The 12089-nt window shown below is 41.9% G+C and overlaps 1 protein-coding gene across 1 annotated transcript; it reads right to left on the bottom strand.

Moving 5' to 3' along the window:
* Positions 1 to 3012: 3012 nt before the first annotated feature.
* Positions 3013 to 8937, bottom strand: LOC127026747 (guanylyl cyclase-activating protein 1-like). The gene is made up of 4 exons (XM_050912060.1): positions 8740 to 8937; positions 5969 to 6118; positions 4158 to 4248; positions 3013 to 3140 (listed from the first exon to the last, which is right to left on the bottom strand). The coding sequence occupies exons 1-4, from the start codon at positions 8935 to 8937 to the stop codon at positions 3013 to 3015; spliced, it is 567 nt and encodes a 188-aa protein (XP_050768017.1).
* Between the last annotated feature and the right edge of the window lie 3152 nt (positions 8938 to 12089).

Raw genomic sequence — 12089 nt, 5'->3', positions numbered from 1 at the left:
GGCAAGTCCCCAAACCATGACAAGTGCAGGGGGCCTCATCCCGCACCTTTACCACATAAATATCTGCCCATCTGCAGCTCCTGCATGCCAGAACCTGGCCCTTGGCCAGGGCCACAGCCTTGGCGCAGGTCTCAGGGCTGCATTACCACACCTAGCACTGCACCTCCTGGGACAGGATGTTCAAGAACTGCTCCAGCACCACCAGCTCCATGGTGTGACTCTGCGGTCTCAGCCAGTGCTGGGACGGCTCCTGCAAACAGCTTCCAGAGCCTTCTCTGCCTCCAGATACATGAAGCCCTAACCCATGAAGTTGAACGATGAACCTGACCCCTAGCCCTTAACCGTACCCCAAACTTCAAATTCTAATCCTCTCTAAATCCTAATCCTAAATCTAACCCCTACCCCCTCAAACCAAACCCCTAAACCCTAATTTGAACTTTAATTCCTAACCCTTAAACTACCAACATTAACCCAAATCCCAAACCTGAGCCCAAGTCCAAACCCAAACCCCTAGTTCTAACCCCAGGCTGAACTCTAACCCTTGACCCAATCCCAAATGATAACTTCAACACTTAACATCCTAACCATATTCCCTAATCCTAAACCCCTAACTCCAAACTCTCACCAGAGAAGTTGTGGAGTTCCCATCCTTGGAGATATTTGAAAACCCTAATGTGCTGAATCCAAACCATAGCTCTAAATTCTATCCTCCTCCTCCTAATTCTATTCTTCTATCAAAGGGAACAGTTCCAAGATAGGTTTATTGTACTTTTTTTTAATCTTAACTGTACAAAGAAAGCCAAGTAGGTCAGAAAACAATTATCTCCTCTTCACAGAGATTTCCTCTCCCCCTCCCCGGTCTCCCTTCCCATAGCTTCTGACAAAGGCACATATACTGCCAGATTAGTCTCTCAAAGAACACGCTGGCTGCCAAGCCAGAAACGAGTGAAATCATTCAGTAACAGAAGAACAGGAACATTAAGAAAAAAACACGTCTGCAACTTAGTGTAGTGATAGCATGATGTGGGGTTTTTGTCTATTACAAATGTCATAACTGCATCTTAGCTGGGAAATGTTCCAGCATCATCAGCAATGACAGCTAAGGAAGAACCAGTTTTCTATAACATCTATTAAAAAAAAATAAAAAATTAAACTCCACTCACAAATATTCAGGATTATTATTGAGAGTGTACTGTGTACATGCCCTTCTCCTTTATGTACATCAAGAAGATTCTGTACAGTGTGTATTGCAGCTTGCTGCAACGCTGCTGGCAGCTACAACTTCTTGGTGATTTCTTTAATACATCAGCTGCACTTACTTTCATAGAGTTTTTTCTGTATGTCAGATGATAATAAAAATGCAGTTTTACATGTAACTGACCCACGAAACTGCAGGAGACTGAGGACTTGTAACAGGTACAGGACAGGTTCAACAGAGTATTGAAAAACAAGCTCTGCCTTCCTCAGTCCAAAGGGACAGCAGAGTCCAACAGCATATGCTCATAATAATGCTCTGGAGAACTGAGCAATGTTTGCCAATACCCAGGTTGTGATTCTTCTCAGAAGCTCTAAGACTGCAGACGTGTACATGCCAGTGGGACCTGGAGTATAAGCCCGCCTGGCAAAATGTTGGTGCCTACTCTAAACATGATCACTCACTCTCTCAAGCTCCAGTGACAATACTGATTAAATCTCCCTTGACTTAGATGAAAGCCTAGACACTTTGTTCATTATACATACGTACATCACAGAAACTTCAAATATAAGTAAGATCAAGTCCACTCTAAAGTCTTCATGTTACAGGTCTGCAAGTTCTTCCTCCTGCACAGGAAAAACATGTCCAACTATGGCACAGGCACTCTGCTGAACTTTTCCTGCATTCTTCTTACCTTCTGGTTCTCTCTCCAGATTCAAAGGAGCATCTCATTGTGACCTTACCTAACGTTAGTGAACAGGACACAGTTTGCTCAGTTGCTATCCATGCTACATCACTTCCCATCATGTACAAAGACACAGAGTCATTTGTGGCAGCACCGATCTAGAGTATAACATCAGTCCAGTATTCACATGAACAGCAGAATTCACAAGTCACCTTGCTGAGCTGTTTCTTTTGCTTCTTAGGTTTTCTCCCCAAGAATAAAAAGAAAGACCAATAAAGGATGTGTGAAGCAACAACATCAGGATCATCTTCACATACTTCATTTATTCAGTTGTATGAGAGGAGAGTAGTAGGACAACGAGTGTAAAAAAGATTTGCTCTCTCAGGTAATTCTTGTGCTTTGGGAAACTGAGTAGCATATTTTCTCTGGTTACAGAAGCTGCTCCTAAACTGTTGACTTGTTTGGTAAAGAGTTCTTTGATCACAGAAAGCTGCAAACAGCAGCATTACTGACAGTGCAGCTGGGAACAGATTTGTCACTATCAGCCTTAAAGACTGATTTTTCTTTCAGCTCTTGAGATCTTATGAATAAAGCTACTTCTGTAGAGACTACCAAATCCAAGCACATCTGGTACGGACAAACATGCTGGTGTTTATGATCTAATACCATGACAAGAACAGCGGAAGTTACATTTTTTTGATAGTTCTCTACATTGATAACAGTTTGAAGCTCTTCTTTTGTACACATCAGAAATTCTCCACACTCCATCATCCAATTCTGCTAGTGCTCTTCACAAACTTAGCGTTACTTTAGTCCATTGCAAAGTGACAATCCGGGACACAGAAAAGGAGGAAATTTGTGCCCTGAAACTTGACCTTTAAATTTTAGGAAGTCAAGTCAAATACTGCCACCCAGATCCAGTTTTTCTGAACCTGCCCTGCATGTATGTGGCTGAGCTTCAATATCTGTACAGGAACATGCACTCAGATACACAAATATAGCAGTGTCTTTCTGTTCCTACTTCCATATGTGTGTTTATGGAAATTTTGTTTGTTTTAAAAAATGCTGTCTCTCCTTTCTGGTGTTTGTACACCCTTCTGTCCATTGGCAGAGTGTTTTCTCCCAGCTTGATTTATACACTATGCCGACGGTTGTTGATCATGGCCACAATGTGTGACAGGTCCAAACTTTTCATCATAACCTCCATGAACTCCTCGTCTTTCCTTGCTCCCTCCACAAATTCATCCAGAGAAAGTTCACCTGTGTTAGACACAGACAGAAGGCATCAGAATCATGCCAATCCACATTTGAACAGGAAGAGTACAGTAATCTAACTTCAGAGACCACTTATTATACATGCACTGTTCTAAAGCACCAAGAGGCCTCAGAGAGTCTTTTTAAGCTTGTATGAAACTTCCCCGATATCCAGGCAACTCCAGCTTCCTTTTTTTTTCCCCACACAAGGGAAAGGGTGCATAAGAAAGAACAGAGGAAGTGCATAGCTAAGGAGTGGGATCATAGCTTCCTATAAATAAGACTGGATTAGCTGCCTCCTTTTTGGCCTAACCTGTCATAGTCCTAACCTGCCCCATACTTGCTGGTTTTCATGTTTAAAAAAAGTGACAGAAGGAAGCTGTGACAGGCAGAAATAGGTTTTCTGTCCTAGGCCAAAAAGCCCTTGTGCAGGGAAGCAGCTCAGCAGAGTTCTTCCGGAATAACAAAAGAGCACATCAGAAAGTAATGAGCACATGAAGTATCAAGGAAAGAAATATCGCTCAAGGACATACAGCAACTACAGTGGTGTTGACCAACTTTTGACTGACTGGTCCATAGCACTTCATGTGCTTGTTGTACTGCCTGTAGCAGACCCAGTGAAGAAATTCTGAACTTCAACATTAAATTCCAGTTCTTACTTTCCCTGCTGCTAAAATATTTAGGAGCAGCTGGGGCCTTCTGTTAACATTTCCCACTTCTAACTCTGACATAAGCTACACAGCAACATACAAAAAGGCAAAAAACCACCCACTACCAAACTCATGTGGACAGAATACAGCTGAGACTTAGTACAGGGAACAAACCCTGTCATACTGATTATGTATGATGCAAGGAGAAAAATGCCTAAGCAAAATTCCTGGAGAATGCATTACTGGATGAGAATTTATATAACAAGCAAATATAAAATGAAGAGGCATAAAGTTCAATCAAGAAAGGAAGACATGGATGTCTCTCTGTAGCACAGAGACCACCTGAGTTGGATGACAAAGACAAGAATCTTACCATCTCCATTCACATCAATTTTGTTGAAGACTCGGTCGGTGAATTCTTCTGCACTAGTTTCATGGTCACCACCATTAATAGCTCGAATAGCCTAAAAGAAAAGAGCAAGAACAGGAAGCTGCCTAATGGCTCCCAAAACGATAGACTGATTCCACTGCAGCCTGTCAGCGTAGATTCAGAACAAGACAGTCATGCCTGGTACCTTCCCCATACAAATGAACCAGCATCATAGGAAAACACAGCAGAAATCATCAGGCCTTACGGCTGGCACTGAAGGGTGCAAAGGGAGCATGGTTCTGGAGCATGGAATGAGCAGTGAAACCCAGAGGATCACCCTAAATCTGCTTAGGTAGAGGTTAAGCACTGCAGAAATGGCAGAATCAGGATCCACGTAATTGATCCACTTTCTATTACCCTATGGTCCACCAAGCCCAATAAACACTGTCAAACACCCTCTGCATTTGATGTTATGAAATTCCTTCATTATATGCTGTGGTCATTTATTTCTATTCTTGCTTTCTCTATTTCCATTTATATACTGCTTCCTGTGTGTCCTGCTTCTCCCTAAAGCTCACTGGAAATTCATTTTCAGCTTGAGAAAGTTTAAGCATTATTCACTACTGTTTACTACAATTCATCTTATTCATAACCATATAGTGCAGGGTTCTCTTTTCTTTCCATGCTTAATTGTTTCCTTTGTTTAAGGATGTCCATGAAATATGTGATTCCAGAGCCTTCATATTGATTCTAAGACTATTCATTTTCTAGTTTTTATCTTCTGATATTTGGTAAGTTTCTTCATTCTTTTTCAAATGCTACTTTACTAAAACTCAGTATCACTTCAGCAACTTCCTAAGGCTGCCAAAAAAGACACTGAACTACACCCACAAAATTCAAAGGGCACTAAATTGGTTGCCACCAATTATCGCCCACAGGACTTGTTTCTCAAGAGCTCTGTGTTAAACAATTAGTATCTGTTGCTTCACTGTGATGTCTGAGTATTTCTATTGCAAGTTATTAGTAGGGGGCTGCATATTATTACAGTTATTGATTTGGTTTGGTCTCTTTAATGCCCAGCACTAAAATCCATATCCAGATGAGAATGCATTACTAACATTTTATTAGTGGTTTTATTTGTGGACAGCTCAGGCTTCAAATCTTTATCAAATCCATTTTCTGACCTTTCTTATTCAGAAATGTAAATTATTTAAGGTCATTGAATCTTTCCTGCATCTGTCTAGTTTCCCAGTCTCTACAGAATAATCTGAACTTCCAGCATAATTCATTCTGAGATATTCATAAGGTCATGTTTATGCCTATAATTCCAACACCTTCCACAATAGCTATTTCCATACAATCTTTTCCATTGAGAGTCATTCTTCTTCAAACTATTTGACAAAGTCAGAAATGTTTTATTACATTGACATTTAGGAGCTGGTTCTAAAAAGCAAACTGGGAGTAACTCTCAGCTACTATTCGCGTGGGGAAAAGGACATAGGAAGGACACATTGCAGAGACTGCAACTGACAGTCACAGAGTCTGAAATCTTGGAAAGTGCGATTTAGGTCCTGGGGAGCTAAAACAATTTTATGGAATTAGCTATGCTGTAACATATGCTGTGGTGGTAAAGAAGAGTCTATCAAGTCTGCTTACTGGACTATGAGATTGTGGGGAATTCTGCTAAAAGAACGAATGCTGTTAAAGCAGGTCTCATCCATGATCATCCATATGGGGAACAGCGAAGGTCTTACTCGTGTGGTGGAATTTGTCTTTAAGGAATGAGGAAAGAACACAAACCCCTGGAGACTCACCTTAATGATGTTGAGCAATTCATGTCGATCAATGCAGCCATTGCCATCTACATCATAGAGCTTGAAATACCACCGCAATTTCTGCTCCATCTTCCCACGGAGAACAAGGCTGAGGGCAGCCACATATTCCATGAAGTCAATATATCCATCCTGTGGGAAAACAAAAACTAAATTGTGACAGGAACAACCTGAGGGAGTTACGGCTCTGGAGCTGTTTTACCTTATTGTTCTTTAGATTCATTGCTAAAAGAGAAAGAAAAACAAATGGCACAGAGACTTGGACTTAGGAAAAGCTTTAGTACACATACATACATACACACACACACGTGCTATTTCTCTGACCACCTTTAAGATCTCCTAAATACCTGGATTCCTAAAGTTACGATCTATTACATGTCTAGGCTACTCTGTGCTTGCCACCTGCAGAGATGGAACCCGTCACTCCTCACGGCCAGTGTGAATGAACCCCTCTCTGTCCACCAGAGCTGACTGCCTATGGCCTGCTGGGAGAGAAAACTGATCCAGAGCCCTGGCTGCAAGAAAAGTGGAAGGTAATTCTACCTTAGGTTTTCTGTATTAGTCTGCTTTGTCTTTGTGGGAAACTACTGCTATTTCAGTAAGCCATATATCTCTTCTCCATTCTCTGAAAAAAAAAAAAAGTGACTGAAGATATTTCTTAAAATACATAGAACATGATTTGACAGCTCGAAAAATTGTTCTGTATTTAGGTTTTTAAACATTCAATTTCTTGAATCTACAAAGAAACTCAAAAAGTTCTTGTTTCCCCTGCAAGAAAAATGCTAGACAGTAAAGGTTCATAATCCCTAGATTTAACACTGACTAAAATTTGAAGTGGTTAAAAAGAAACAACAAATAAAGTGCATATCCCTGTCAAAGATTCTGAATAACTACTTCAACAAATTACGGAGAAAAAAAATGGAACTTTTATTTATTGAGGTCTTTAAACAAAGTCAGATGCCTTTCTGGAATGGATGTAAATAAATACATGTTAAAGGCGAATGTAGATGGACTAGCAGAGCACTACTGTTTTACAGCAAGGATCACAACATTTTAAAATATTCATTCAGGATCATTGTAGTACTTCCCTTATGTGAGTTTTTCATAACTTCATTGAGCAAAGTCACAGAAAACAAAGATAACTAGCTCTAAAGGTGGGAAGGAGGGCATGACTGCAATTTATAAAATAACTCTATTGAAAATTTATCCTCTTTGTCCTCAGCAGAGTTCTCAGAATCTGAAGGTCCAAGAGGGCAGATGATTCCACCCATCATCAGTGTCAGTATTACTATAGGGTGGCTCTTCGTCTGGGTGCTCTTGTTCCTTGCCCTTGTTTATAAAAGGAGCTTAGATTAAGTGGCTAACTATTAACAGGCTAAGATTAACTGATGTAGGTCCATCTCCACTAGTTGCCACACTCTTACTTCATTCCCCTTGAGATCACTATCACCTTATTTAGAAGATAGCTTTTTATCTTTGTATGACCAAATTTGAATTTGAGAGTCTTCTTAAAACATTGTTTACTGCATAACATGGGGCTCACAGGAGAACTTGGGAATGCGTAACATCCTTGAACAAATTTTAAAGTCCTTAAACATCCCAAGAAATGACAGAGGTAAACGGAAAGACTTGTGCAAGAACTGTAAATGTTTGGTTTAGTTTATAAAACTGCTTCTCATCACTATCATCATCCCAGGCACAGAGAACTTTAGGATAAGAAAGGATATTCCTTGAGATTTGCAGTAATTTCCAGTCATTACATCCACTGCAAGACCTCAGCTACCCTAATGGAGCCTGGCTGCTCCTCTCTTACCTTTAAGAATTTTATAATATGCCTTACCATTCCTTAACTCCTTATGCCTTCTGACATGTTGTCCAAATCAATGTTCTTTGCTCAGTCCCTAGGCTTTCCTTCCTCAAAACTGACCCTGTGATTTCCCACCTGTTTCGCATGTCTCTGTGACTAGCTCCTCCTTGACTCACAGACATTTGCTCCAGCCATTTCAGAACCTTGAAGCAGAGAGCAAAGCCGAATTTTCCCAGGCTGCCATAAAACCAAATTTCTCTGTCATTGAGATTACAGGCCTGCAAGCATAAGCTTAAGTATATATGGATAAAAAACAGGCAAAAGTGAGGGGCATTGCATGCTTAAAGGAATTATGGGGGCTACTGTTTCTTACCTTAGAGACAGCCAGTGGTCGCCTGTCACAGTGAGGAATACTACCTACCTCCTAGCTACTGCTATATGCTATACCTCCTAGCACTGAGGAGAGCCACATAGATTGTCTGCCCACACAGTATTAATTTCAGCTGCCAAATACCTGGAAATTACTTCCTCTGTGGATGTTATAATGATTTCTATTGTGTTTGATTCCTGTAGTGTCTACTATGTAATACAGATATACTTCTGAATAATAAGAACATATAAGAATAAGAACGAAATCTCCTTTCATTAGTATTTTGCTAGTCAAACAAGGCCAAGTCAATTAATACACAATAAGGAATTCTCAAAATTCAAAGATGAACTTGCACAAGGTAGTTAGATAATAAGGTGTTATTACCTATGGTTATGTTATCTATGTCATTATCTATGCACATTAATTTGCTCCTTGCATTTAGCTACTTTACATTAGTGTCCCTCAGCAGCTTTCCACACCAATGTTTGTAAAAGAAAACCAAGGACTCTAAAAGTGCAGGAGTTGGTTCGCTTTTAAGCAGTACGAGGCAGTTAATTTCCTTGCCGGAGAACTCACCTTGTTCATATCAAACGTGCGGAACATCTGCTCAATGTACTCATTGGCCTCTGGATCCAGCCCTCGAAGCCCAAAGAACTGTTTAAATTCATGCTCTGTCAGCTGTCCAGAAGGACACTCCGTCATGAACTTTTTGTACCAGTGGTGGATCTCGACAGCCTGCAGATCATCCACTGTCGAGCTGCTATTGTTCCCCATGCGTATGCGTGGTCAGAAGAATGATGCTACAGGAATGATCCTCTTCCTCCTGTTGCTCTCACAGCACTGCCTGTCTGCTCCTGTCCACATTCGACATTAGTGTCAGCTAAGTGAGGGATCTAACTTTCCACAAGCCAATTATAAATGTTAATCTGCTTAGAGGCTGATTTACAAACCTGGAAGTTTCAATGATACAAACAGTCATCTTAGAATGGAAAGGAAGTGCAAGAGAATCTGGCAAATCACTGCTATTTCAGGAGCCAAATCAGAAAGGGTGAGAAGGTTAATCAGACACTGGCATCAGGAGCTATACTGGTTTCGTACACTGCCCTATTTTTAACCTTGATATAATTATACATGAAGATTAGAGGAAAAGGCTACAAGATGTGGGATTTGAGGTGAAGTAAAGATCTGCTCCCGTAACTGGATTTGAGAGTCTGTTTTCTCAAATAGAAATGTTGGATAACTTAGTGTATAGGACCAGAAAGCGTTACAGAAGTAGCCCATCATAAATGTTAGGCTATGTGGGAAAAAGCTCATCTCCACACACACAAAGGGGCACAGAGGAACAATGGTGGGTGGGGGAACCCAAACAGTCCCCTGACCTGGCTAAGCCCAGAACCACCACAGAAGTGCAATCAACCCATAAAAGGCTCATCTGCACAAACAGGAAGGAGCAAAAAGAGACAACCACAGCCTGGGGAACCCAAATAACCCAGTAAGAGAAATGAAGCCCCTGTCCCAGCTCCTTCTAAGGCTGTCAGAGAGGAGCCATCAGCCCCATGGACCTGGAGGTGACACCCATCACAATGAGTCAATGGGAGAGGTTGTCAGAGTACCTTACAGACTGAGTGGGGTTACTGCCTAGGCATATGGAAAACATTGTGGGGTGCAGGGGAAGAGCATTTGGGGATTGCACAAGACTTATAATGGGTTGTTTAGGGGAGGAACCAAAGGTGGGGAAAGGGATGGGTCTAGGTGGTTTGGGGATGAACAAATGGAGGGAAAGGGGATGCAAGGGGCTGGTTGCATGTAAAATGGTTGCTGGTCAGTATGAGTGTCTAGCCATGCCCTGTGCCTGATCAGCACAGTCTTTCCTGTCTTCTAACATTTCTAACTTTTTTTCTGGCTGTGGAGCTCTGTTCTGTGTGCATGTATGTGCATGGGGATTTAAGTGCCCACAACTGGAGTGGGGGCCATGGGTCACAGGAGCCTGCATGTATTTGGTGCCAGCAGCTGGAATCAGTGAGGATCTAAGTGCTAGCAACTGGTGTCAGATCATGAATCACAGGGTCCCGTATGTCTTGGGTGCTAGCAAGTGGAGCAAGTGAGAGTATGTATGTCAGTATATGACCACTAGTGAATATCAGGCCAGACTAGCCAGCAAACAGGTTAAGTGGTTTGGGAACCAGGTGTGTGTATGTCTCTGTTAGCGAGACAACTGGAGGAGGTGACTATCAGAAGGACCAGGGGTCCAGCCCAACTGCTGAAGAGACTGTAAGGTGTGGGGTTGAGGGAGACCCACTTGTCTGTGTGTGTTTCTCTGTGCAGGAGACAGCTGAAGAAAGCAAGGACCCTGAGAGTCTCATCACAGTTACTGGAGAGACCCACAGTGTACCTGTCTGTATGTATGTTGGTGTTTGCAAGGGGATCTGTACCAGCAGCTGTAGTGGGGCTGTGGGCCTTGGGGGTCTGGCACGTCCAGGTGCCAGCAGCTGGGGACACTGGGCATGCAGAGCCCGCTACTGGGTAGACCGAGTGTCTAAGCCCAGCTACTGGAGCGATCTGCATTGTGCATATGTGTGTATTTCCCACTGATGGATCTTCATCCTGATCAGCCAGAGAGGGGGACAGGATGCAGGCATCGATGCTGTTTGTGTTTGTGTGAGTGCTGCGTGCTTCTGCCTGTGTTGCTGGCTGGGTGCATATGTATATATGTGTTGTATACATGTGTTTGTGTGCGTGCCTACTAAGAATACATTCTGAGCTTTGCAACTGGTTGGACCTGGGGCCATGGAGCTGTAGCAGCCTCACCTCTATCAGGCCACCAGATATGGCAACTTTTAACAACAGCACAGAGGAATCAGAGGCAATCACCATCTTTACTTAGGAATGGTTGTCATTCCAACGTTTTATCCTCACAAACCTGTATCTGTTAAAACACAGTAATAGCTTATTTTTGTAGCGTAATTTAAAAAAAAAAAAAATCCAAACCCATTGTCGTGATTTACCCCCAGCCAGCAGCTAAGCACCATGCAACTGCTCCCTCACTCCCCACCCTGCTCCCAGTGGGATGTGGAGGAGAATCGGGAAAAAAGGTAAAACTCGTGGGTTGAGATAAGAATGGTTTAATAACTTGTTGTGGTTTAACCCCAGCCAGAAACTAAGCACCATGCAGCCGCTTCCCCCTCCCCCCTCCCAGTGGGATGGGGAGGAGGAAAAAAAGGTAAAACTCATGGGTTGAGATAAGAACAGTTTAATAACTAAAGTAAAATAAAATATAATAATAACAATAACAATAATATAATAATAATATTTGTAATGAAAAGGAATATAACAAAAAAAAAAGAGAGAAATAAAACCCAAGAAAAGACAAGTGATGCACAATGCAATTGCTCACCACCCACTGACTGATACCAGAGCAGCGATCCGCCCCTCCCAGCCAACTCCCCCCTGTTTATATACTGGGCGTGACATTCTATGGTATGGAATATCCCTTTGGCTAGTGCGGGTCAGCTGTCCTGGCCATGCTCCCTCCCAGCTTCTTGTGCCCCTGCTTGCTGGCAGAGCATGGGAAACTGAAAAAATCCTTAACTTAGGGTAAGCGCTACTTAGCAACAACTAAACCATCAGCGTGTTATCAAAATTATTCTCACACTAAATCCAAAACACAGCACTGTACCAGCTACTAAGAAGAAAATTAACTCTATCCCAGCCGAAACCAGGACACCCATAAACATTTTATAATAAAACAAAGAGAAGTAATTTTAGATCCTGAAACAATGAACAGTGCTAAACAGTCCATGTACTTATCTTTTGTGGCCAGCATCATATAACAATGTAAGTAGTACCACCTCAAATTCACTTTCTCAAGAGCATATTAAATCAATGCAACAAGACTATGTATAACAAATGTTTCAGCTACTTATACT

Source organism: Gymnogyps californianus, chromosome 1 (assembly GCF_018139145.2).
Source record: "Gymnogyps californianus isolate 813 chromosome 1, ASM1813914v2, whole genome shotgun sequence".
Classification (NCBI taxonomy): domain Eukaryota; kingdom Metazoa; phylum Chordata; class Aves; order Accipitriformes; family Cathartidae; genus Gymnogyps; species Gymnogyps californianus.
This window is presented reverse-complemented; position numbering and strand designations above follow the sequence as displayed.